The sequence below is a fragment of the Pituophis catenifer genome, unplaced genomic scaffold, assembly GCF_029215685.1.
Source record: "Pituophis catenifer annectens isolate HBS135680 unplaced genomic scaffold, rPitCat1.0.hap2 SCAF_2, whole genome shotgun sequence".
In the NCBI taxonomy this organism is placed as follows: Eukaryota; Metazoa; Chordata; class Lepidosauria; order Squamata; family Colubridae; genus Pituophis; species Pituophis catenifer.
Genome location: NW_027256882.1, coordinates 70,524,081 through 70,551,487, shown reverse-complemented (window position 1 = coordinate 70,551,487; position 27,407 = coordinate 70,524,081). Strand labels below are relative to the sequence as shown.

At 40.2% G+C, this 27,407-nt stretch overlaps 1 protein-coding gene across 1 annotated transcript; it reads right to left on the bottom strand.

Moving 5' to 3' along the window:
* Positions 1–1,645: 1,645 nt before the first annotated feature.
* On the bottom strand, positions 1,646–27,407 carry MCM2 (minichromosome maintenance complex component 2). Its single transcript, XM_070934360.1, has 16 exons — positions 27,402–27,407; positions 25,901–26,088; positions 22,420–22,595; positions 20,219–20,482; positions 19,142–19,361; positions 17,015–17,222; positions 16,031–16,165; positions 14,620–14,811; positions 12,868–12,961; positions 11,852–12,102; positions 11,231–11,357; positions 10,960–11,072; positions 9,818–10,060; positions 8,584–8,766; positions 5,496–5,651; positions 1,646–3,327 (listed from the first exon to the last, which is right to left on the bottom strand). The coding sequence occupies exons 1-16, from the start codon at positions 27,405–27,407 to the stop codon at positions 3,217–3,219; spliced, it is 2,667 nt and encodes an 888-aa protein (XP_070790461.1). The 3' UTR covers positions 1,646–3,216.

The window sequence follows — 27,407 nt, the reverse complement described above, 5'->3', positions numbered from 1 at the left end:
TGAATAGATTGTCAGAATCAATGGAGTTCAGAAGACTGCTACCTTCTTCGTCCTGTATTCAATGTTCTTAATATTTTTCTTTACTTAAAATGGTGCCTTTCAAACCATTTTTTTCAAGGTACTTTACAATACTCCACAGAACTGCTGAACTTTCGATCGACGAGCTCAGCGTCTTAGTCACTGAGCCACCACATCCCTTTGTTAAAACTAGAAATGATTAAAAATGGGCAACATGTGAGCAAAAATAAAATAATGGGTACAGGCTGTCCTCAACTTATAACTATGTGTTTAGTGACTGTTAAAGTAACAATGGCATTGTCAAGTGACTTATGACTGGTTTTTACATTTACAACTATTGGTCATGTGATGGAAATTTGGGTGCTTGACCAGTCTTATATTTATGACAATTGCACTGTCCCCAGGTTACGTGATCACTATTTGTAATCTTCCCACCTGTCTTCTGTTAGAAATTCAATGTGGGAAGCAAGATTCACTTCAGTTAAGTAATTTAACTGTAATTAAACTGTAATTTAAGCAGTAATTTGCTTAACTGGCAAAAAAAAATGTCATAAAATGGGCCACAGCTCAATCACTGGTTAGCAATGGAAATTCTGGCCATCACTGTGGTCATAAATAGAGGACTTCCTGTAGTTGAATTGGTGTAAAAGTTCGAATGCAGCCTAACAGCTCGGCTATTAATAATTGAAGGTCTGGAAGCAGAGCTCTGCTCCTGTGGCTGGAAAGAGCAGCTAAAAGTTGGAGAGGCCAGACTTGGAGAGCGACCACTAGGGTAGTTTGCTTGTATGGTCATAAAAGGGCACCTACAGCACCACCTCTGTGGCAAGCCCTTCACAACACCTCACAATACAGATTATGAATGGACTTTTAAGAGATGGAAGCTATAAAAAAGATTAAACCAGGGAAACGTTCCTGGACCAGATGGGTTATTGGGTTATTATAAATGTGTTGAGGATGAACTTTTTATAAGCTTTGCAAAATATGATTTTATTTTACAGAAGAAAATATACCAGAGACTTGGAAAACTATTTCAACTATTGTTAAGTATAAAATATAAGGTAGGATTTTTTCTTAGTTTTGCTTTTGTTATATTTCAAAGATTACATACTGCCTTGATTAAATGTGTATGTATGAACAATGAATTAAAAAAAAAATAACCCCTCAAATTTTGAAAATATTTCTCAGTCAGCATGGCCTAGACATTAATATTGCATTCAAAATGCATGAATAGGATGTATATACTTGTTGGCATCAACACAATCTTCTGGTCCTCAGAACTACATGCTATACTGGGAATAAAACCTTGAGCCTCTAATGTTATGGACTTCACTGAGGATATCAGATCAAGAGTTCTAGGTTCGAACACAGTGTCGTATGGAATTGAGCACCAGGTTGGGAAAAATGAACTCCGTTCTTGTAACAATCCAAGTAGCTCTTTCAGCAGCAATGGAGCCGACAACATATTGCTAAAAATCTAGGTCTGTACTTTGACTTTTCCATAGAAAGTATTTATCTACCACTGTATCGCAAAAATGGATATTCTATTTTTATGTTTTTTTATTAGTCTACATAAGGCATCTGGCAATGTTGAACATTCTGGAAATTAAAGGTAAACCATTACATTACTGTTGAATATATTTGAAATCAATCAAACACTAGAGCCTATTAAGAAAAAGATTAGAACTTCTAGATTGCAGCGATATGTAGGCGATGTTGCATAATAAACAGGATTCTCTCTCAAGTAGCCTTCTCGGAGATCCCCTTAAAATAGACACAACATGAAAAGTTACTAATGGAACTACAAACACAGTAGAAGAGAACAACCATTCCATTCCATAGAATAGAATAGATTGGGTTGTGAACATTCAGAAGAGTTCTAAACAGGAAATAACTTAAAGCACAAAAGTGGAAATAAAATCAGAGGTTCTTGGCTTGGTGATTTAGATCATGGGTAGGCAAGCCTAAAGCTTGCTGTATTTACTTCTTTATTTACTTCATCCCTCGTCTCTCAGCAATAATCAACATCTAGTGCAAAAGAAACATTTTGTATTAGGAGGGACATACAGATGTTCTATTTTTAGCATTTAATATCTTGTATCAAAAATTCAGGACAGGTATTAATTACTGGTGAGCAATTCATTCCTGCTATTTTTCCAGAAGAAATCTTGCTTCTGCATAAAAGTTGGGTTTTAGACATTTACTCTTTCTGATTCCGCTTGCTAAAAAGCTGGGGAGAACCCAGGTATTTGATGAAGTACCATCTCCAGCCAAAGCTGATATAAAAATGGATTTGTAAAGTTTAAGTGTTACACTGGCTTTAAGTTATCTTTATTACAACAGGAGTTCAAACAACAGAGGAAAAATGATAAATATTATTCAAAAAGCATATTGTTAAAATGTGAAGCAGTGAATTTTGGAATGTAGAACTTTTTAAATAGCAAGCCAATTTCTGCCTTTATTTTTAAGAAGTTATTTTAATATCTTTGGGGATATTTTTTAGTAAATGTTTTCCTATTACATCTTTATTGGGCAAATATATGAGAAAAAACATTTTCAAGGATATGTAAAAAATATTACTTTGGGAAGATAACTTCTGCAGAACTGTGCTAAACCTTCTCTGGTCCATGCTGCTGAACTGCTTGACATGATTTTGGGGTGCTCCTGGCATGTCGGTGCCACGCCAACTAATTTTGTACATCTCTGTTTTGGCATAAAGCATAACATAGTTCTAAAAGGAAGACAAAATGTGAATTTCTACTAATCTTCAACACAGGCTGTTTTCAATTTTCATACACAAGCACATGCAACAATAAGCAGGGTACAATGAGAGGAAATGGAAAGCCGCAGATGCTTTAAAGTGAACTTGAGAACAGCGGTACTGCTTATTGGAGATGACCCATTCACCACTACCAATGTCAAGTCCAATTTCCAAAATGAGGCCAATAGGAAACAATTCCTCTGGGGCTTCATCCAGCAAATGCAGGTTCACAGCAGTTCTGTTTTTTTTTTTTTTTTAACCACAGGACCATTCCATTCTATTCTTATTCTATTTACAGGCCTTTCAGCAGAGCAGTTTCCTAGTTCTTTTCTGAAGTATATATAAGGAAGAGCCTTGAGGATTGCCACGTGTTGCTGCAACAGAAGAGGAAGCATAGCTCTGAACTTCTTTTGTCTCCAACCGCTTGCGAAGTCATTGCCTCAGAAATTTTGCACAATTAATTTCCGCTTGATGTCACGGCTGAACTTGTTCATCTTGAACAAATCACTATCGAAGAAGGCAGAAAGATTGTGGATGTTGATTTGACGGGCCTGGCAAAGAGAAAGGGAGAGGGACATGGATAGTTAAGTGACGATCAAATTTTCAGAGAGAGGTTGTGGCAGCTTCTCTGCATTAAGATATTGTTCACTGAAACATATAATTTGGTCAGGATAAATGTTTACATATGGTTATTGATCTGCAATATCCACTATTCACAATATCTGTGTCTGTCTAATTTAAATGATTGCTCACCTCACTTCAGCAATTCTAAACAGCTAACAACATATATAAACAGAATCCAAAATGTGATTTTGTTTTACTGAATTTGGAATTGAATCTGGAAGAATCTATGTCTTCAATGCTTTCTGGCAGTTTGGCATAATTGGGGTCAACTGAATCTTGAGGGGGGGGGGCATGGTGTTCCAAAAGGCAGATGCTGCAGCAGAAAAGACACACTTCCTGGACCCCATAAGATAATATTCCTTAATTGTCAGGATGTCTAGCTTGCCTTTTCTGTCAGACCTAAACGGGATATTGTAGAGACTGCAAATACGCTAGTCCCATGCCATGAAGAGCATTCTAGGTGACAATCACCTAGCCCAGGGGTCAGCAACCTTCGGCTCCAGAGCCGCATGCGGCTCATTGGGCCCTCTGCTGTGGCTCCCTGTCAGGAGATCCCACCACTGGCTGGCCCTGCCCCTCGCCCTCCCCTCCTGGTCACTCCTCGCTTGGCCTGAGAAGGTAAGGGCGACGGCAGGGGATGGGATAAGCAGCCAGGGCAGAGACACAGAGATACAGAGAGAGGGGGAGAGAGACAGACCTAGAGAGATACAGAGAGAGGGGGGGAGGGAGGGGAGAGGGAGATATGTCAAAAGGATTTTGTGGTTCCCGGTGTTTTTTAACAACTGGTTCTCTGCCCTAATAACTGGCTGGGTAGGCGTGGTTAGGGTGGTGTCATTTGACTGGTGGAAGTGAGTGACATCAAGTTGGCCACGCCCACCCAGGTTTTGTGGCTCCCGGTGTTTTCTGTGGGAAATGGGTCCAAATGGCTCTTTGAGTATTTAAGGTCGCAGACCCCTGACCTAGCTGCACCTGGAAGCATAATGAAAGCTAATACATCTTGCAAAGTAGAGGCTAACCAAGATACATCCGTAATTGTGCATGCTGCCACAATCTGAACCACCTTTAGTTTTTAGATATTCTTCAAGGGCAGCCCCATGTGACTACTCATCACAGTAGTCCACTTGGACAAGGCAGGATTGTTATATTGAATCAGGGGTGGGTTCTAAATTTTTTTACTACCAGTCCTGTGGGCGTGGCTTATTTTGTGGGTGTGGCTTGGTCATGTGACATTTAGGATTTAGCAGAGGTACTGGTCTACCAGGCTTTTAACTGCTTGCAGTGCTGTACCGGTCCTCTCATTTGTTTTTGCAGGCACTGGTCTACCCATTTATTTTTGTACACACCAGTCTACTCATTTGTTTTCTTTTAACACTGATCAGCTGTAGGGCGGCCCTTTGAAGCCCCACAACAAGAGTTTAAATAGTTTTTTTCCTTCTAGCCATCAGCTGGGACTCAGGAGGCCGCAATAGATTGGGGGTGGGGCCAAATAAAAGGTAAGAATAACACGGGGGGGGGGAGGTGAGGGGGAGAACCGGTTCGGTGATGTCATATTGTCACCGCTACCGGCTCGGCGGAACTGGGCCGAACCGGGTGGAACCCACCACTGTATTGAATGTACCATATGGGAAAATAGATAATTACATTAAAAGAGATAATTTCCTCTTTACAGGTAACACTGATATTTGACAACAAAGCATGCATTGCAATCTTTACGTCTTTTTCACAGAAAATAAAATGGGTCTATTCAACATCCCAAAATCCTGTTGGATGCAAAACCACAGCACAGTACAGCGACAACAAAAACACACACACATATATATATAAAAAAATTCCCCAATTTCTCTCCTTCCAGTGAGATCATTCCCTCTTCATGATGTCCTTGTGATCATGACCACTAATTTCTCACATTTTGGGGTTCAGAACAATACAAAAATGTAACTCCAGAAGAGAGCAACTTTCCTGTTGTTCTAACATCTCATGCTTTTCTTTGCAACAAAAGAAAAGTGCTCACTTATTCATATCTTAGAAAGGGAAACCAAAATTGACTAGATTTAGTCTTGGTACAATGTCCACAAAAGGGAATGATGTTCCATACCTTATCAATTAAGTCTTTCTCCGGCACTTCAGTGGTGTCCTGTTGTGCTCCATAGCGATTCCTCTGATACATCATCTGTTCTGATACAAGTTGTTTCAAAATGAACAGCAAGAGCTCGTTGTTATCCCTCCTGAAGGCAAGGTATCGGGAAAAAGTCTGTGTGCAACAAAGAACAAGAGGGGAGGTCAGGAATGAACCAAAAGCAATTTGAAATTATCTATTTTAATGTACCTATAGGTTTTAACAATCAACTCTAGCAAGCTTACAGCAAAATGAATCCATGCAGACAAAGCAAAGCATCCCAGCTAGTACAAATACAGCAACATCCCCAGTCGCTCCACTGATTCCCTACTCATTACCAATCCTCACTGAAAAACACAGGGTTTTTTTTACAGTGCTTTTGAAATGTTAATAAGAAAAGAGCCATGCTCACTGGAGGGATGTGAACTGTTTTAGGGTGAGGGGACTAAAGTCCCAACAAAAAAGTTTCCTTTAATGGTTGTCAGGGGAAAAATCTGCAACATCCCCTTTCACGTTGCATGTATCAGGTGAGCAAATTCTATGTCCTTAGAGTGAGCAAGGAGCCAAGCCTATAAAGGGTAACCAGCATCTTGAAGCAGACTGACCGAATTTTCCAGTAGACAATGCAACTGCAGATAATTGGCATTCTGCTGCTGGACTAACTTCTACCGACTAGTCAACAGGGAGTAAGTACACTGTATATAATCTCCTAGAGCGATTCCACATAGAATGAATTGTAATAATCAAGGGAGAGATGATAAAGGCACAAGTCACTGTTGAAAAACGGAACATTCTAAAGCTGTTTCAGCAAAAAAATGAATGTCTCTGATGTAAATAAAAGGATTTTAATCACCATCTATTTTAAATACAATACTGGCCTACTGAAGGCACACTTGAGGATTCACTCTTATTTTCTTAAGGGAGCAAACAGCTTTCCAAAAAAAGTTTGGTTACTGAATAGTTAAAAAGTGAAAAGATCCCAAAAAACTTTCCCAGGACTTTATTTATTTGATTGTTTGTTTGCTTATTTGTATTAAACCCCAGGCAAGAATGGAATAATAATACACAGTTAACTGAAAAAAAGGTTTTGAAGCTGGAATTTTGGTAGTTTAATGAGCAAGCATTTAAAATATGAATTACAAATTAATCTCACTGAATTTTACTGAAGTTTGTTTAATTTATTTGACTTAAGACACAGACCCAACTCCAAATGTCTCTAGGTGGCTCACAACATAATAAAATTAATCGGGATACAATTCAAAACCAATAAAAACAATTAAGATAAAAAACCAAAATGTTTTATTTGAATTGGACCATCAATGACTTGGGACAGATCCATACAGGTCAGGACTACCCCAAGCTCAACATCGCATGGCAACAGATTAAAATCCCCAACAGATTCCAGGATTCTGTCACCAGCCCAGCAATGGAACTTAATTACCAACATTCAGGCAGGGATGATGCTGGATAGCAGAAAGGTGATAAAACGAACAACAATCTGAAGTGCCTACCGGAGCCCACCTTCAGAAGACTGTTTCACATCTGATTATCCACGGAGCAGAGCTTCTCAGGGTTTCATGGACAACAATAACAACACCTCCATCTCTTTCCCGGGGTCTCAGTTGATGGAAACCCTGAAACCCAGGTGGACACTCCACTCTGGGTCCATCAGGTTTTGATGAGACACGCCAGATTGGTGCCCTCATCCAAGGTGGAACCTGCCCCAGGTTCCTACCATGTATCCTTCTACCCATCCCTGTCCCAATGTTCCTGCCCGCTCTCTGTAAACCATCACCCTGCCCTTTTACTCCTTCCACTCAGGCTAATGCCCAATCATATGCATACCCAACTCAATACCCTAACAATCCACCTTGCCCCACAAGGAACTAAACCATCCTCCATCCATACTTGCCCAAGCACTCATAGCACTCATAGCCTCCAGGGGGACAGGCCCCCAGTAAAGAAAGAACAACAGGCCACTCATCTATCCATCAAAATTGGAGAGATAATTACTAAATCAAAGCAAGGATCACAGAAATAACTTTGTCAAATACTAAGATGGGCAATAGAATTTTTTTTTCTTCTACATTTGATTTTTATAGGGGAGGGCAGAAGCATAAGAGTAAGAAATAATCTTCAAATTTCTGGACCTTCTGGACTGAAAGCAGGCAAAAACATTGTTAAAGTACTCACATTTTGTAAGCACTCAACTGATTCAAAGTTGTCTATAAGCTGCCTAGACACGGATATAGAACATAATTTTTTATTCACTGTATGTTTTAATCTCACCACTCCATCAAGAAGTTCAGGATAATGAATATGGTTGTTTATTCATATTTTAGCCTTCCAAACTAAGGTTGATCTGAGATCGCTCAGTAAATTCCCTAAAGAGTGGATTAGAAATTGATCTCTCTGATCACATCAAAGGCCTTTCAAGTTGGCCCAATTCTAATATTAACTTTAGTGTCTCCAGCGTCCAACCCTCATTTCAAAAGCTATTTCATTCATCAGGAGTGTGGATGACAGGGCCCTTAGCCTATTCCTTTGCCATTTGGCAGCATTTTCTAGGATTCATTACTGGGATTCATTGAGGCCCAAGCAGGGCATTTACTCATCTGTTGAACAATCCAAAAAGAAATGCTTTTAAGCAAGAAATAATATTCTTTGTTTTCAGCCTGAGATTTCACCATCTTCTAAGATCAAACTGCTAGTTTAGCTGACAGTCTTACTTGTCCTAAGAGACTCTGCATGGATACCTAGAGATTCTGGATAATTTGGGAGAATTATTGTAATTTCTCTATCAATCTTTTCCTGCAATTTCCAGTTGACTAGGATAAGTTTCAACATACTATACACACAATAATGGAGACAATAGAAAGAGTCTATAATTTACTGTCCATAACAGTGTGCAGTGCATAACAGTGTCCAAGATAACATCTGAGTCCTTGTTTAAAGTCGGCTCCCTGAATCCTCACTGGAGGTCTATCAAACTTAAATTCTCGTGGTATTTTTCCATAATCCCAAATGAAACCACCACCACAACGAAAGGATCCACATCTCTGCATACCTTCCGCATGCTTCTCATAACACTAAACTTCTGTGTGTCGATGAAACTTTCCAGCATGACCCTGATGGCCATGTTGACATCGTCCTCCACCACGTAATCCCGCAGGTGCATGCGAGCATGAGCCTCCGCCATTCGGATCATGGACTCTATGTGACGCACTGTGATGGGGATACTCCCCGTTGCCTGCAGAAAGAAAAAGGAAAGGCCCTGATGACTGATTCCAGCAACGCAGAAAAGGGCATCCCAAGAATGGCATGTGACTTGCCAGCATCCTTTTTATGTTCCCATATGCCTCACCTAAATGTGCCCTAAAAAGCAGCTGGGGAGCTTTGAAGAGGATCAGTGGATGCCTTAAAGACTGACAGGCTTAAGACATCTACTTTACTTCTTAAAACATCTGACCTTATCCATAGTGGATCCTGTCTCAGCCAATTTTAGAGTGTGGTCCTTGTTCTGCCACACAAAGTGATTCAGAAACTGGCTGAAATTGCACACCATTAAGTTACAGCCTGCCTTTCTACTCTGGGGAGCTGTTAATGCTGCATGGAGCTAATTAAAAACAAATAACGGCGCATAGGAGATAGTAAATAGGAAAAAAAACCCCACTAAAAAAAGTCTGTTTAAAAGGCATCAATGATTAATGGAGGACTCTGCCATCTGCTGGCAAACTAGTGCATTGCATAGATTATAAGGAATATGCCTCCTTAGGGGTTATTCCCACTACTTCTTTTTTTCAGGAATCCAGACCTTTTTTCTTTGATCCTTGAGCTGACATCTAGCCAAAATGCTATCAGTTCTCTCTATTAGACAAGTTGTCAAAACAAACAAACAAACCCCAAGGATGGGAGAACAAAGTCCAAAGATCAGGCTAGATGTTTCTATAACCCAAAGGACAGGTTTTATATATACACTGATGCAATAGTTATTGGCAGATATTTTGGTGAACAATTGTATCTAGCTTTCAGGGACAAATTAAGCAGTAAAGAATTCAGAAGAAGATAAAGACTTGCATATTCTTTGGGTGGGTTCTAATAAGGCCAGTACTGATTTATAGATTTGGGAATTTTTTCATGAACCATTGTAATTAAATGGCTGCTTCTAAAAAGAACCAGATTCCAGATTTATCGGGACCAACATTTCTTCCAGCTCCATTTAACTGGTGAGAGGAGTAGTGATTCTGCAGGTGACAGTCTCTCTCTGAAACATAGGATTTCCCACCTCCCTGGTTGCTTACCATGGATTCTTTCCTGAGTTCACTATACATCCTGGCCACTTTGTCCTGGTCCATCTGGTTGAGTTTGGGATGGACTTTTTCCTTTGCGTAAATAATGTATTTCTTCAGGACTTCCTGTGGAATAGGCTCTACGCCATAAGAATTAGGGAGGATAATCTCTTGAGACTCTCCATTTACTGCATCCTTGCTGTTTGGGTGATGCTTGATGTGGCTACTGACAACAAATCGAGCCAGCATCTCATCCTTCCAGAAAGAATTGAAAAAAAGAAAAACAAATACAAAACACTGATTTTCTATCATTTACTATAAGATAATCTCAAAAGTTAATTTTCCAAATTGCCTGAATGGATCTTTGACAAGAACAGGTAGTCCTTGAGTTACGATGGCAATCGAGATGGGAATTTCTGTCTCTAAGCGATGCATTCATAAAGTTGCTTAGCCACAACAATCTCTGCAGTCCCAGTTGTTGCACAATTGTTAAGGTGTTGTGGCCTTCCCATAACCAAAGTCAATGAGGAAGCCATCAGGAAGTTGAAAGTCTCGGGCCAGTGGACAGGTGAGTGGTAGGAGCAGATGAAGAGGGTGTTGCAGCGAGCCTCAGGGAGGGTGCAAGAGAGGCACAGCGTGGGTGTAGTGTGAGTCCAGAAAGGTGTGCAAATAGCTGGCATGGTGTGAGTGCAATGTTGGAAGAGTATGCAGATTGGGGAGAATAGCAATTGTGATCTTCTCTGCCGTTTTCTCCTATTGACTTTTTGGGGAAACCAGTAGGAAGGTTGCAAATGCTGGTCATGTGATTGTGGGGTGCTACAACCCAGTCCTATGTGTGAACTGGTTGCCAAGCACACAGATTGCAAGCACACGCCATGGGAGTGCTGGGACAGCCAGAATATGAGGACTGGTTGTAAGCACCATTTGTTCAGCAAAGTTGTAATTTCAAACTGTCACTGATTCAAAGGGTGCAGTTTGAGGACTGCCTGTATGCTTATCAAAGTGTTCCTGTGAGTTTTGCTTTCCCAAGATAGACACGAGGTCAATGGTATTACCTAATTCTATCTTATGTAACTCCCTTCTTCATTCAGTAAGTATTAAAATGACAGGCCCTTCATTAACCTTCCTTAAGTCTAATGATAGGCAGAACCTACCTGAACAGGATCCACAGTGTCCCTGACCACACACAGGATATCAAAGCGAGATATGATGGGCTCGGTCAGGTCAACGTTTTCTGAGAAAGTCAAAGAAGGGTCATAGCGCCCGCCTAGAATAGGAAAAGAAGCATTAAAAAAAAAAAAAACAGTGCATGCTCACGTTCCTTTCAGGATCCAAAAGACAGGAAGTTTTTAAACAGGAAGTTTAACACAATATGTGGAACTTTTTGCCATAGTTCTGAGTTTTTCTTCCATGGGCCCTACATACCTATGGGGTTGGCAGCAGCAATAACAGTGCAGCGAGCTTGTAGAGAGGTGACAATGCCAGCCTTGGAGATGGAAATGCTCTGCTGTTCCATGGCTTCGTGGATGCTGGTCCTATCCTGATCGTTCATCTGAGGAACAAGCAAAAGACGTTAAAACTCCAATTAGCCCCAATAATAAATAAAGCAGAATTCAGATGTACACATTCAAAGCATGTCTTAAGAAGTTCAGTGCCTCTAGATATAGAAATATTATCAAGGACAGGAAGTATCTTCCAGCTAGAATTGTTAATACTGAGTTTCAAAGCCCATCGCATATTAACCAGCACTGTGCTATGTTCTCCCCAAGGTATCTTCACTTATAGATTTCACTACATTAAAGAATCTTCGAACCAGCATCCTCCAAACCGATCAAATCCCCCACCAGATTTAATATTCCGAGCAGTTTTTCCTCAGTTCCAGATCTTAGGACTGACTCTTTCCAGATAGGTCCTAAAATCCAACCAGTCTTCTCCTCTCTCAGCTTCATTTTCTGTATTCAAGGTCTTACCTAGAGCAACTTATACTGTTGGAATCTGGAATCTGGCTTGACCAAATTATGTCATGCCTCCAAAGCCAATACTTGCCTTGTCAAATTCATCTATCAAGCACACCCCTCTGTCTGCCAGCACCAGGGCTCCAGCCTCCAAGGTCCATTCCTTGGTTACAGGATGTCTCTGCACATAGGCAGTCAGACCAACTGCAGAAGCTCCCTGGCCGGTGGTGAATATCGCTCTGCTGGCTACTTTCTCCACATATTTGAGGAACTGAGACTTGGCTGTGCCAGGATCGCCACAAAGCAACATATTGATGTCTCCACGGACTTTGTGTTTTCCTCCTGTAGTGTTTTAACATGGAAAGAACAGTGAACCAAATTGCAGATGGCACAATGAGACAAAATGTTATATTAGAACTTCAGAGACTTGAGATCAGATGGTCCATCGAAGCTCGCCCAGTGACCCTGAACCAGGATTCATAATGTTGCTCTGAATAAGGACCGCTAGGTAATGAAGGAAGAGAATCAACTGTATGGCTTATAAGGGCAGGGTTAAAGCATAATATATGAAATAAAGCTCATTTACATACTTTAAAATATCTGATTGCTTTCTAGGAGAAGTAGTCAGATAAAGTGATATAGCAATATGAAGAAATAAGCTGATTGAGAAATGGTCTGCTTTACTAGTATTCCCCATACAATTAATTTTGATTAATAAGACATCAGTACAAAGGATAGTAAAACAAAAAAGAAAAAGAATCTCTCCACCTCATTTCAGAATAAGGTGAATTTCTGATAACACTGGGCAGACGGAAAAAGAAATGTGGTGTATACATACTTTATTACATATACTTATTTACAAACTAGATAAAACTGGAGGAATTTCATGTTTGAACTTTTTGGTGGTAAGAAATTGCTGTTATTTTCTGGAATAAATTACTAAAATGGAGAATAGCTTATTAATAGGGACATGTGCAACTGTAAAAATAAAAGATGAACATCTTTTCAAGCCATTTCTCTCTACTATAATAGAGGTATCCTCTCTAGCAACTTAAAGCTCTTCATATAAAAGCAGCGTTGATCATGAAGTGTCTTTGGTCAACTTACCTGGGTTTTTGGGTTCTCCTCCAAACAGGGCTAGAGCCAGCCCCCTTTTGATATCTTCATGCCCATAGATGGAAGGAGCAATGCTGGCAAAGATCTGGGAAAAGCAAATACATGGCCAACGTATTTATCAACAGACACACTAAAAGTGAAAGAAGTACTACTACAATGGAAATCTCCTATTAAACCTTGAATGATTGTACACTGTTTGCACAATTATTAGGCAAGTTGTATTTTGGAAGATTAATTTTATTATTGAACTACAGTCAATCCAAAATGTTAATAAGCCTCAAACCTGAATATTTAAGAAAATAAAAGTGAGGTTTTGGCTTTCTTAGGGGAATATCTATGTGTGCACAATTATTGGGCAACTATTAGCCTGCAGAATTATTCAAACCTGAATTTGCAACAAAATGTTTGGTTCTCTGATCACACCCCAATATCTTAGCAATTTCAAGAGTGTTGCATCCCTCTGAAAGAATTTTTACAATTTTTTACTTTTCATGTCAGTTAAATCTCTTTTTGGCCCATTTTGCCTGAGGAAAAAAAGCTGCCTAATAATTATGCACACCTTGGTATAGGATGATGATCCCCTTAGGCCACACCCTCCCTCATGCAAATACACATCACCTGATATACTTATATCCATTAAGCATTCAAGTTTATACAGCTTGGAGATGGAAAATATGCATTAAAATGATGATATGGTCAAAATACTCACTTGTCTAACAATTCTGCACGCAGTTTATAGCAAAGTCCTATTAAACCTACAATGACTGTATAGCAAAGTCACCAGGAATCAGTCTGGGAAGACAAAAGCAGTAAGGCCTCGCTCCTTTCAGAATGTTTTAATTTCCCTGGCTAGACTATAGTCCTGGGATTTTCTGGAGGTCTCCTACAGGAGATGATTTTTAAAAGGAGATTATATCGGCAATGATTAAATGCTAGCATTCTACAAAATGGGCTATAATGCAATTAGCTGGAAGAAATATATCATTTTGTATTACCAATAAAAGCTATGGGACTTTGATAAAGAAAAGCTAGTGTTGAGTTGTAACAGACACATGAGGCTTTTTGAAAGTTTCCATTTCACAGGTTGTGAATGAAGGAAGCCAATGAGCAAGTCTTCTGAAGACTTTTGGGAGGAAATCTTCTGATTGACCCAACCTTGTAAAGGATTTTGTGGTTAACATCTAACGAAAATTATATGTAACTATATATATATATGTAGAAGAAATAAGAAAAGAGAGAAGGTTCATCTAAACATTTAACACCCATTCTTCAGTTGGGTTTTAGTGGTTGAAATTAAATTTTGGGATGGATTTAATTGAGTTGGATTTAATTGTTAAAGCTTACTGCTCTTCTGAATATTATTTTTCTTCTTTCTGGGAGACAATAAGAGTCTATGTAATGGAGGAAAATAACAGCAATAATAGAAATAATAATTTCTTTTAGTAAAAATGTAATATTTTTACTAAAAAAACCTATTGCTCATGAAACAATTTGTTTAGGCATATTCCAAGTATGGATAGTGTGAATTCCGAACATTAAAGCAGACAAAACACAAACTGAACAGGTCCCATAGTAATACTTTCATAGATGTGCCTACAGCCATCTTGGAACAGAAGGAGAACTGCTACTGCTACGGTAGTAATCTAGTAATTAGATTCTAATAATCTAGTAATCTCTGGAGCTTTCATAATGTTGAACTGGAAACAAGAAACCAGAACCTTGTATCTTGACTTTCAAACTCACTTTCTCTCCAATCTGCTCATCTTTAGACAGTCCTACAATAACTTTCATATCCTCATCTGTGAGCTCCCCAACGGCCACCTTATTATCTTTCTTGGTGATGTGATTGGCCAGGATCACAGTTGCAAACACTGGAAACCCATTCGCAGTATTCAAAGAGCCATCATAATTATTATGGTATATTCCAGTTAGCTCCTAAAAGACAAGAGCAAGATATTCTTTAGTCATTGGCACTAAATTAATTTGTATAATTTAGGGACAAGGCAGACAAAAAGAGGGAGAAAGGAAGTGTTTAAGGAGCATGAACAAAAGCAGACACCACCATATTATTTGTGAAGTACTAATAGAACAAATAACTAATGACAGATAGACCTCAAACTTGTGATCACAATGGAGCCTGGCCATGATGACGTTAAGTTGGGATGGTCATAAAATGGGTCGGTCACGTGACCAACCTGATTTTTTTTTTTTTTTTTGCACCAATTGTTAAATGAAACTAATGGTTCACTATGGCAATGGTTTTATTGAAATTTTGAATGCTGATTTTTGGCAAAACTATAATAAAATGCAGTCATGAAGTGCTGTAAATGGCCATGTTGCCAAATGCCCAGAGTTGATCATGGGGGTCTCCCCAACTGTCAGAATTTTGAATGTGGGTTGTATGTAGCTCCCAGGTAGGCCTGTCATAACGTTGAATAGTTGCTAAGCAACTGGTGGTAAGTCAAAGACAACATGTATATTCAATACCACTTATTGTTATGTGTTGGAAGAATTTCTATGTTATGATCTTAGGATCTTTTTAATAATGCAGATGAAAAAACATTTTTAGGATACATAGAGTACATTGATACACTTAGCAACAAAAATTTGTATTAAAAACAGATTAATTGAAACAATTCTGCGGAAAATGCTAGTTCTTTGGAACTTCCTTTCACATTTCTAAGTAAACAAATCCACGACTGAGTTGACAGCTGAGAATCTCAAGATAGGGTGAAATGATGATCATGCAGACAAATAAAAAGGGAAGTGCAAGGAACTCAGGCTGAAATGTGCTACACAGAAACTTAAAGATATAGCCATTCTGGTGGACTTCAGAAAACCAAGTTACACATAGATTGTGAGTTCATGTGTTAGCTATGAAAGCCAGTTGGATGACTTTGGGCCAGGCACTCTATCTTAGCCCAATCTCCCTCACAGGATTGTTATTGTGGGGAAAATAGGAAGAAGGTCTGTTGGATACAGTATGGTTTACAGCCTTAAGTTATTTGTAAAAATAATAAAAGGATACAAATAAATACTTCTTCCAGAGGCAGCTTTATTTTCATTAAGGCTCTTTCCTGAATTCTCTAACCAGGATTAAGTTGTGATCAATATGCCTCAGCAAATTCCCTGCTTTTCTGGGCCTTATACTTACAATCTCATCTCCTGGCTTGCAACTGTCAACCAGGTCAGCCAGTAAAATGGCATCCTTTGAGCGAGGAAGCCTGCCAGCTGCCACCTTCCCTGGGCTCTCCTGGATTTTGATGCGCTGATAGTTCTGGTAGACTGTCTGTCAGGACATCAAGCACCTGAAGTTAGGAATTTCATGGAGCACAAAAAAACCCCTCTGCAACCAAAATTCTCAGCACATTCCTTAAACAAGAAGACACTAGATTCAAGGAGGTTTATACAAGACCGCTTTCCCTCACATCCGTTTGAAAAACTTCAGCTCAGGCAAACTTGTATTTAGCTGCAAACGGAAAAACCTCAGCATCTTGAAGACTTGTCAAAATATAACACAAATCTACACACAGCAGACTATCTTTCAACTCACCTCCATAAAAGTTTTACATTTGTTTTTATTTTGAATTATGATTGTTCAACAATCATTTTGGCCTTGTAAGCTTTATGTGGAGTTTACCTGTGCGTTAAATGAACACATACCTTTTCCACACACTTCTTCCAAGCAAAGCTCCTTATAGAGTGAGCTTGCTCAGGATCATGGCAATTCTAAGGACCTTTCCATGGGTTCTGCTTTGTTGCCTCCAATTTTCATATCCAAACCTCCCTGAACTCAATCAACAAATTTGTCCTATAATTTCATTTAATCTAGCCCTACTGACAGAGACTGCATTGCTTCCTATTGTGGTATGATTGTTGCTTCTTTTTTCCCTTCAACCAGTTAGAACTATTCGGAATGTCTTTGGTCTTACAGGATAGAATCTAGTATTTATGAGCACCTGGAAAAGCGCTACTTCTTTGTTGTAAAGAAGGGGATTCAACCTGGGCTCCTCAAACAACCAAAAGATTTCCAAGGCATCAGGCAGCTCCCCTTCCAAAAGATCTAAGAATTATGCAGTTTTAACTGTCTGAACTAAGATACAATGGTCCTCCTAATATCACATCAAGCACAGCTTACCTCTTCCATGTTGATTTCAAAGGGACCAACAGATTGACACTCTGGGCAAGATCCTGGTTTTACTTCTTGGTTTTGAGACTGTGAGAAAGGCCCCAAGACAAAACCACATTTGGTACAATTATACTTGATCATGCTGAGCTGGGGAAGGACCCCTGTACAGCTTGTCACAACTCCACTTGTCCGGATAAGCTGGTTTAGATGTAATTGCCTATGAGAAGAAGCAGGAACAAGGCTCAAATATAAAGAATCTTGAATAGTTGAATATTACATTTTCTTTACACATTTCTGCAAAACTTTGAGACGCAAAAAGCTCATGAATGGGGGGAGGGTGTCAGCCTTGGAGGCCATCTTTTCTTTGGAACTTCAGGGCTGCCACATTTAGTGCCTGGGAAATTGGGAGGGGGGATTTGCAAGGAGTTGGTGAAGATATATAGCCATAACAACATTCTTTTCTCTGGGAATCAAGGACTTTCAGCCTGCACCTGGGTAGGAGTGACTGGATGATGTCTCCAGTTCAGATGGTGAATTCATTGGATCATGTGACGAACATGTGGGTGCAGGGAATGGGTCTTTTGACTTTCTTTTGGGTGGGGAAAACCCGGGAACTTTCAGATTCGGGTTTTCCCAGATGTGCTAATATGACATCTCTAATAAAATGGATCTTTGAGGAATTGCTAGCCTCCAAGTCTTCTTTAGTTGGGGGTGTTACTTGGAACCCTGACAGAGGGAAGGCAATTTAAATCAATGATAGAGGGCACTTTTTCAAGCAGGAGATCCCAGTTTTCATATTCAGACATTTCCTCTTAAAAATGACCTCCAATAAGTATCCACCTAAGACCCTGATGATCAGCTGCCAGAGTAAATAACACAAATTAGATGGGTTATAGCTTGGCATAATAATGAAATATTGGATTAACTTCAGCTATGGAAAGCCCAACCTCCCTTACAAGTCATTGTGGGGCTAAATTGGTGGAAGGAATGCTATACTGGGGGCTGACAAACTCGCGGCCCATGGGCCAGATGCGTCACACGCTGGCCACACCTGGTTTAGCGAAGGGGAAAAAAGTTGCGATTATGACATGTGATGCCGTGATGATGCGAGTTTGACACCACCCCGCTTACGCAAAACAGTACTCAGAACCTCACTAATGGCTGGTAGGATGAGTTCTTCACCAATAGTATGTGGCTTTCCAGACTTAGCAGTCAGCAATGAAATGTTGTATGATGCACGCAAACCATCATTGTTTTGTTGGGAAGCATTGTAAAACATTGCGTGACAGTGCTGGGCGCTTTTGAAATTTGTCACAAAGCGATTGAAAAAAAGTTAGGTTCTTGTCTGCTTTGTCAGGATGTGCCTTCTTCAAATGTTCGTTCAGTCTGGAAGGCTTCATTGCCACATTAGAAAATACTTCTTCACATAGCAGGCACTGTGGCAGCTACTGGTTTATAAATCCATACTTCAGATATTCCACACTATATTGTCTACATTTCTTCTTTGATTTTTCTGCTTCTGCCATTTCTGCTCTGAAAATCAGAATACTTACAATATGTGTGTGTTCACATCTGATTTGAAAAGAGTTACAGTTGCGGGAAGGGGGGAGTAGTAGAAACCTGCTTTTTTAATTTAAAAAAATAGGGAAAGTTTGCCGAGCCAGGCAAAACAGAGCAGCACACACGAGGCTTAGCGTGGCTGCCAGAGTACGGTATGTGCAGGTGCAGGAGGTAATGGGGTGAGTCGGGCCGGAACCAGAAGTGCTCAGCTAACTGACGGCTGACAGAGCCCCAGGCAGAATTGCGCCCTGCGAGGGGCTCATCTCCAGCACTACTTTACCACCCCCCTTGCCTCTTAGCACACCCCCTGCCGCTCCCCTTGCGTCTTATTGCCACCCTAAGTCATCCCACTGCCCCCCAGGGTACTGCCCCCTTTGGGAACCACTGCTGTAGAGGAACACTTTAATAGGCAGTCTCTTCATTTTTGTCCTTGATGCAGTAATGCTACAAAAGACCTACTCAATAGTTTATCATCTGGATCACTTACATCCTAATCAACTATGGGTCATAAATCATTAAACAGCCTTGATAGGTTTTGTTAGTGCTGCCAACCTCAATACTAAACTGCCTTCTTACCTAAGTGATCGTAACTCCTCCACCAGAGGTAGATGTGAGATGCGGACATGGATTTCCTGAGCAATCCGGTCATATTTGGGATACATAGCCATTACTACTTCCTTGGCTGCTTCATCGAAGATCTTCAACATCTCAGCTGGGGCTTCCGGAAGGAAGTAGGCAAGGACATGTTCCCGGGCAGCCAAATCTTCATAATTCACCACCACACTCTCTTTATTCTCTGCCAAGAGAAGACTTTTTTTTTAACCTAGGCCCACCACTGCAGAAATGCAAAAAAATGAGTTTATTTGGTTCCTTCTAAAATGTATTTGCAATCATTATATGGCAGTCCTTCTTATGTCTTATTTGACCTTCGGTATTCTTTTTTTTAAAAAAACAACTATGCTTTTGTTGTGAAAATAGTTGTCAGCTTCTACTGAAGGAATTCTATTCATCATGGCTAAGAAAAATGAACATTAAGAATAAAGGTATTACTCTAATAGATGTGTTCCTTAGAAACCTGCTAGCCAATATTTTAGTAACTTAAACACCGGCATTATAATTCAAAATAATTAAATAGTTGTTCTTAACTCTTGCAGCACAATTCACCTACAAAAAAAGTATAAAGATATGGAAGGGAAGAAAAAGTACAGCCCATATAGATACAGTATAGTTCTAACCATGGGAAAAAGAATTAAACTGATATATACCCCACAAATATTATGTCTATTCAGTAAAGGAGTCTTAAGTGGTTTGTTAGGATCCATCTGAATAGTATAATCAGGAACCTTAATGAAAAGTCACCTACCAGCTATGATCATGTGGTATGAGATATAATGTAAGTTAAAAGAAATATATCTCAAGCGATGACTAAGTTCATACAGCATACTAAGCCATTATGTGGATTGTGGTTTAGCATGTTGTATGAATCCAGCAAATAGGTTTTGTAAACAATGGTTTGGCTTGCAATGTATTATTCTAGTTTGAAAACTGGTTTAGTGCAGTTATGAAACTGGTCAATATAAGTCATCACCAGAAACATTTGAAACTAGCACTCTGGTTTTCTAAACTACTTTTCTTGTATTCCCACAGTTGTACCTTTACACATGTCACTGATCCTCTCTTTGAAGACATTGTGACCATGATCATCCACATGGGTCTTTAGGAAGTTCTTGAAGCGATGGTAGATCTCAAGACGGGGAGCTGCCATGGACACCCATTCTCTCACCGAATGCCCCTTCATGTCTTCCAGGTTCTCTATGCTTTCGATCATGTCTTCCTCCTCTTCCTCCATACCTTCAGCAGCCCGTTCAGCCAGGCGCCTCTTCCGCAAAGGACGACCCTCATCTTCATCATCACTCTCTAGAATTTAAAAGGTGGGCAGAAGCAGAGGAAATAAAAAGGGATTATCAGACAGCTGCATAAACATAGAACTGTTAATGAAGCTAAATCAATTCTCTGATAGGACTCTTAGATGGATGTCCTCTTTTTTAATAGCTTTCCCCAAACGATCACCCCACAAATACATTGGATTTCTACAATTTCTTGTTCAACATGATGCTCATGTCTTATGAGGCTATGTATAACTTCCCATTGGGAGATGATGAGAAATGTATCATCTGGAGAGCACCAGTTTGGAATCTGCGGATCTTCTGATTTAATGCTATTTCAAGTGTCAAGCAATTTTTTTTCAAATTTTGCTACATTCTAAAAATTCTCTGTTTTTAATTTATTTGCTTTCTTATTGTTTGTTGTAATTTTAACATATTGAAGACTCTTGGTTAAGAAGAGTAATCCCATTCATATGTATATTTATTTAGTAATCAAATTTATACTCTGCCCATCTCATTATCTAAAGTGACTCTGAGCGGTTTATGAATTAAAAACCATTCCATTTACATATGAAAGTAAATATTAAAATGATCAGCTATATACTCAGAATATCTCATAAGACTGAGTAGTGTGGGACTGACTTTTATTAGTAAGAAATAAATCAGAATCAGGCTTGTAGGTAATCAAATTTCTCATGACTTATTTGGCCAGATCTTTTTTTTAGTTGCTCATGCCTTGGACCTTTGTGGTTGCCATACACTTTCATGTCTATATCCCCAAGCTCAATGTTATGTGACCACATTTGACAAACCCCTGAAGTCCCAATTTCCATTGTTAAGTGAAGATCATGGATTGTTAAGTGAGCACCTTCTCACAACTTCCTACTGGCTTTCAACAGCCAAAGTCAACGGGGAAGCTGGCAGGAAATTGAAAGCCTCAGATGGAGGCAAATGGCTACTGCCAGATAGAGAAGAGCACATGAGTGAGAGGAAAATACAGTGCAAGAACAGTGGGGGGCTTCTGCCAGTGGGAGAGAGGGTGTGAGTTGTGGGGGAGGTGTGGCATGAGTGTAGTGAGGCTTCGGGAGGGTGTGCAAGTGGTGATGGAGGTGCAGCATAGTGTGGCTGCTTGTTGTGGCCAGCTGAGCTGGCAGCCGAGTCAGACAGTGAGGATATTGGGGAGGAACATGGGCCAGTCCTGGGGGCTGGGGAAAGCTTGGACAAGGGCTCTGTGTAGGAGGCAGAGAGGGAGATAGACAACAGTGAGGCAGAGAAACAGCTGGAGCCCGTTCCCAGTGTGTGCATGCGCAGAGCTGCCAGAAGACAAGAACAACTAAGAAAGCAGGATCGACTTGGGAGTAAAGCCACACCTTGGAGATGATTGGCCCCTCCCATAGGAAACAAAAGAAAAGTGAATGGGGAGTGGGAGGAAACAGTTCGTTCGTTCGGTTGTCTCAAGAGTGGAAAGTTCTGTTCGTGACTCTAAGAGACTCTGTGTCAAGTTTTGCCTTACACTGTGTTTGGAAACAAGTTACATGGCAGTTTGTCAAGCGAGATAAGGTGTGTCGATAAATATTCCTTTGAAAAACTGTTTGGACAAGCCTTGCTGACTGTGAATGAAAGTAATTCACAGTCCTGTTAATTAAAGCGGTTTTGCCGGGACCAAGACTCTGCTTCCTGCTTTTTAAGGGAGCCTAGGTCAGAACACTGCTGCTGGGTGGGAGAGGGTGCACAGGGGGCGATGAAAATGTGGTGCAAGCACAGGGGGGCTGGGGGAGGTTGCACAGGTGAGGGGAGACTAACATGAACAACTTTTAACTTTCCTTCCAAGCTTCCCCATTGACTTTGCTTATGGAAAGCTGACTGGGAATCGTAATCATGTGACTGTGGGACACTGCAACTGTCTTAAATGTGACTTAAGGAAATGCATAAAGCAAGCCATCACTACCCATTCATTTAAAAATGTACCATAAAGCAGTCCACTCCGCATGCGGCCCAGGCCTCGACCCATCTCACGGTCCCTCTGTCTCATTGCACGTTCTGCAGCTTCTCTTTGGCTGGCAGTTAGCTCTTCCAGATCTTCATCATTCAAGGCTAAACCTTCAGCTTCATAGACATCAAGCTCAGGAATAGGACGATAGTCCCTGAACAAAAAAATAAATAAAAACTTGTTCATCAACCACATTGCATAAGCATCCTGAGTACCTTACTTATTTTGCAAAGCACCAGATCTGACATTTATATTTGGATATCACAACTTGTACGACCCCCCCGCGCTCCTCCTGCTTTTGGCACGCGATGGTACAGTGGGCCCGGTTTTTTGCCCTTCCCAGGCTGCAGAGCCTTTCTAGGAGCCTGAGGAGGCCGGAAACGGCTTTTTTCCCGACTTCCAGTGGACCCTGAAGGCCTAAAAATCAGCTGGCTGATGCATGCATATGCGCTGGAGCTGAACTAGGGCAATGCTCGCGTGCCCACCAATATGGCTCCACGTGCCACCTGTGGCACACGTGCCATAGGTTCATCATCACGGGTATAGGGTCTCCTGCTTGAGCAAGGGGTTGGATTAAAAGGCCTCCAAGGTCCCTTCCAGCTCTATTCTTCTGACTGATTGATTGAACAGCTGGTTTCCTCCCCAATCTCCTCCTAAATGGTTATAATATTCCATTACAAGATTGACAGAATGTAGCTGGCCAGAAATTTTTATTACAAATAGAATCTCTGTCTGTCTGTCTGTCTCTCTCTCTCTCGGTGCACTTAGTGTGGGTGAGCCTCATTTTTAGATATTCCATTCTACAGCTTGTTATCTTGTTTGCTATTACTTCTTATTTCTTTTCTTTCTGGAATCAAAGAGCTACAAGGCAACTTTTAGCACTGATGGATTATTTATTTAGATAGCTTCTTTGCTTCTATAATTTATTAAATCAATGTATTAACTATTTTAGATGGCTATCCATTTCATGAATGTAACTTTGGGTGGCTAACAACATATTAAAACAATAACAATTAACAGAATAAAAACAGTATTCAGAATAAACAGAATAAAGTTGAAAAAATATTTTAATCAGTGAGCTATGCTTCTAATTACTTGTGCTAACACTAAATGGGATATATCAAAGGGACAACTACAGTGCAACTTTGAGTCAATAAACTTGCAATTGTACTGCTGTTTTCTGTGGCAATTGAATGCACTGGAAAAAAAAAAATTTGGGAGGAAAATATTAAATTTCCCAACGCATCTATACATGCAGCATTACCATTTTTCAACATTCTCACAATGTTTATGACTCCCTTTTCATATTTTTTCTCAATTGCTTGCATTTGCAGCACTGATTTAATGTGGCATCCAGTGTAGTAATAGTAGTATTCTCATACAAATCTCTGAAATACCTCTTCTAGCATTCTCACATTTGTTTCATCCCAAATAGTATCATCACTTTTATTTTTCATTTTATTCACTGTGAGAGGCTTTATTTCTCTTCATTTCATTGCAAAGTTTTGTTATTTCCATCAAATTTGCTATAAATTCTCTCTTCCTCTTTAATTATTTCTTCCTTTGACTAAATGCATTAATTCTTTACTCTCTATAAGGTATTAGTTTCCTCTTTTCTTGCAGCAATCATTCCTCTATATGTTTTTTCATCTAGCCTCTTTCATTTCATTCCATTAAGCATACTTTTTACATATCCCATTACAATAACTTCATACACTTCTATGGGAATTATGAATTTAGAGCAATTTAGATGTGCAAATCCAGCCCTTATGAACTTCTACTTCATCTCTTAAATTTGAAGGTTTGCAACAAATGGCATCTTGTCACTTGACTTAAGTTCTGTAATTAGATACTTGAACTGAACATCATGTAATGTATGGCTTTTAAACTATCTAACAATATTCATCAAGGTAGATATTATCTAGAATAGGGATGGCACATTCAGATACTTGTGGAAGTTTTAGAGGCCCATAAGCAACTGGCTCAGTGCTTAGCCTTTGATTTCTTTCTTAATTGAAACAATCCCTTTATATATTCTAGAACAGGGGTGTCAAACTCGCATCATCACAGCGTCGTCACGTGACATATCGCGACTCCCCCCCACGCTAAACCGGGTGTGGGCGTGGCCAGCACGTGCTGCATCAGGCCCCCGGGCCGTGAGTTTGACAGCCCTGTTCTAGAACAGGAGTCCCGAATCCCCAGGCTGCAGGCATGCATGAAGCTCTGCTCGTGTGAGCGGAGGGCGCTTGTGCCACTCACACCCTCTCCTGCGCTGGGCCACCAAATTGGAAAGGTTGGGGACCGCTGTTCTAGAACAGGTGCATTTCTAACAGGATAGAAGTTGGGATAATTTTGGTCACAATCGGTTATCTTCTCCCAAACTAATGAGGAACCCTGCACATTTTCTGTGTTTATGTTTATCAACAAGAATAAAATGCAAAACAGAAAAACATATCCAGAAAAAAGGAAAAAATTGTATGCAAAAAATGGGAAAAAATGACCCAAATTTCAAGCAAATCTAACATTAAACATAAAAAGATCCACCCTTAAAAAAGAAATTTAAAAAACCCTGATAAATTCTCCTCCCTTTACATAGTGGGTCTACACATAGTTATAAGCTTTCCCATCCTTATCTATCAAGAATACTATATTAAATAAACAAATATTCCAAATGAAATGATCTCCATCTAATCATAATATATTTGTGAAAAACAGAAAAAAACCCAACAGGTTAGCTCAAACATTACATCAATCTTCAAATCCCAGGAACCCTGCACATTTTTTAACTGATTATGGTGAAAAGAAAATCATGGTTACTAGTTACTATTAGCAGGAAGCCAAGCAATGCAGTTATAATCAACTAATTGACTACTGTATGTGATTAACTGATAGAGCACAAATTTGCTGATTTCCTACTGCTGATATCCTGTTTCCCCAAAAATAATACATCCTCTGATAATAAGCCCAATCGGGCTTTTGAGCGCATGCGCTAAAATAAGCCTCCCCCTGAAAATAAGCCTTTCCCGAAAATATTTAAATGTAGAGCTGGAAATCAGGTAAGACGGCAAGAGGAGCCCCATCTTGCTCCACGCACCCCAAAATAATAAGACCTCCCCCAAAATAAGGTCAAGCGCTTATTTCAGGGTTCAAAAAAATATAAGACAGGGTCTTATTTTCAGGGAAACACAGTAACAGCAAGGAATGAGAAAGACCAAGGAGTATGACAATGTGTGTGGGAGTGTCCTGTATATGAAATAATGCAGTCTGAATTTACTGCCACACCAATATCAATTTATGGTATTAAATACAAACACCTTCACATTTGCCCCTTTGAAGTCGACCTGATTTACATTGAATTGATGAAACAGGCAAGAAAAGAGAACCTAGCTGGACAGAATGCCAAATGTTTCATTCTCAGGTTTCATGTGAAAACATGAATCTGGGAGGAGGTTTCCATACCTTTCCATCCCTTCACCAATCAACTCCTCTCCATCTTCGTCCTCTTCATCAGGGAGTCCCTCTGTCCCCAGGAGTCCTTCAGACTCATCCTCGAAGGGTGGTAGATCTCTCCCTGGACTGGATGTGAAGGCCTCTCCTCGGCGAGAGTTCTGCACCGGGCTGGTAGCCATGTTCGACTCAGAGGAATCCTAACACAGCAGACAAGAGTTCAAAATATACTGTGAATTTGGTTAGTATACAGGTAGCCCTCGATTTACAACAGTTTGTTTAGTGACCGTTCAGAGTTAACGACACTGAAAAATGTGACTTATTTATTTATTTATTTATTGGTTCGATTTATATGCCGCCCTTCTCTGGAGACTCAGGGTGGCTTACAATGCGTTAAGCAATAGCCTTCATACTTTTGTATATACCTGCTTAGTAGGGCTTTTGCCCCCCCGCAAGCGGTGTTCTTTTTTATACAAAGTCAGCTTATTGCCCCCACAATCCGGGTCCTCATTTTACCTACCTCGGAAGGATGGAAGGCTGAGTCAACCTTGAGCCTGGTGAGATTTGAACTCGCAGTAATTGCAGGCAGCTGGTAGCTAAGTGCTACTTAACAGCACTTTAGTCCACTGCACCATCAAGGCACTTATGACTGTTTTTGACTTTTTTTTTTACTGTTTTTGACTTTTTTATAGTTATGACCTTTGAGGCACCCTCATGATCATGCGATCAAAATTCAGACGCTTGGCAACCGGTTCATATTTACGACTTTTGCTCTGTCCTGGGGGTCACGTGACCCTTTTGCATCCTTCTGACAAGCAAAATCAATGGGGAAGACAGATTCACTTAACAATCGGGTTTTAACTCATCAACTGCAGTGATTCACTTAACAACCATGAAGAAAAGTCATCAAATGGGCCAAAACTCACTTAACCAATGTCTCACTTAGCAAATGTCTCACTTAACGACAGAAATGTTGGGTTCAATTGTGGTTGTAAGTCGAAGTCTACCTGTATTTTCCTAGGACTTGGTTTGGTTCGAATTTTCCAAACTTCTCAATGTGCAAAAGGAAGGTCAAATGAGACAGACTAAGAGAAGCGCCTGTTGACTACTCCTGGCAAGAACTGCGTGACTCTTTATTTTTTGCTCTCTTTTAAATTCCAGAGAGATCCTTTGGGTTCAATTGCAAAACAGCCGTGCCTGAGAATGTTTCTTTGTACTGCCATCTTCTAAACTCCTCCTGGGGTTTGACACGGGCGGCACAGACCTCCCGGTCTACGGCTGGGCAGGAATTTTGCACGAATGAACGGAAAAGTGCCTAAAATTTCACTCTTCCTGCAAATTTCCGCCAGGCAAAAGGTCTGGATGCAGCTTCTAAAACGAACCAGCAAAACTACGAAATGAACGGCTAAGTGGTTAAAAAAAAAAAAAACAACAGGACGCCAAAGGATCCCAAAAAAAGGCGGCCCACCAAAGGGACACAAATGCAAATAACCAATACAAGTTGCTCTCTTACCGCCAT

Excerpts from the sequence above, each read along its gene's own strand:
- MCM2 (XM_070934360.1), bottom strand. Across the intron at positions 5,652-8,583 it reads TTATGAGAAGCATGCGGAAG|ACTTTTTCCCGATACCTTGC; the intron begins GTATGCAGAGAT and ends TGTTGCACACAG. Across the intron at positions 3,328-5,495 it reads AGAAAGACTTAATTGATAAG|GCCCGTCAAATCAACATCCA; the intron begins GTATGGAACATC and ends TCTCTTTGCCAG.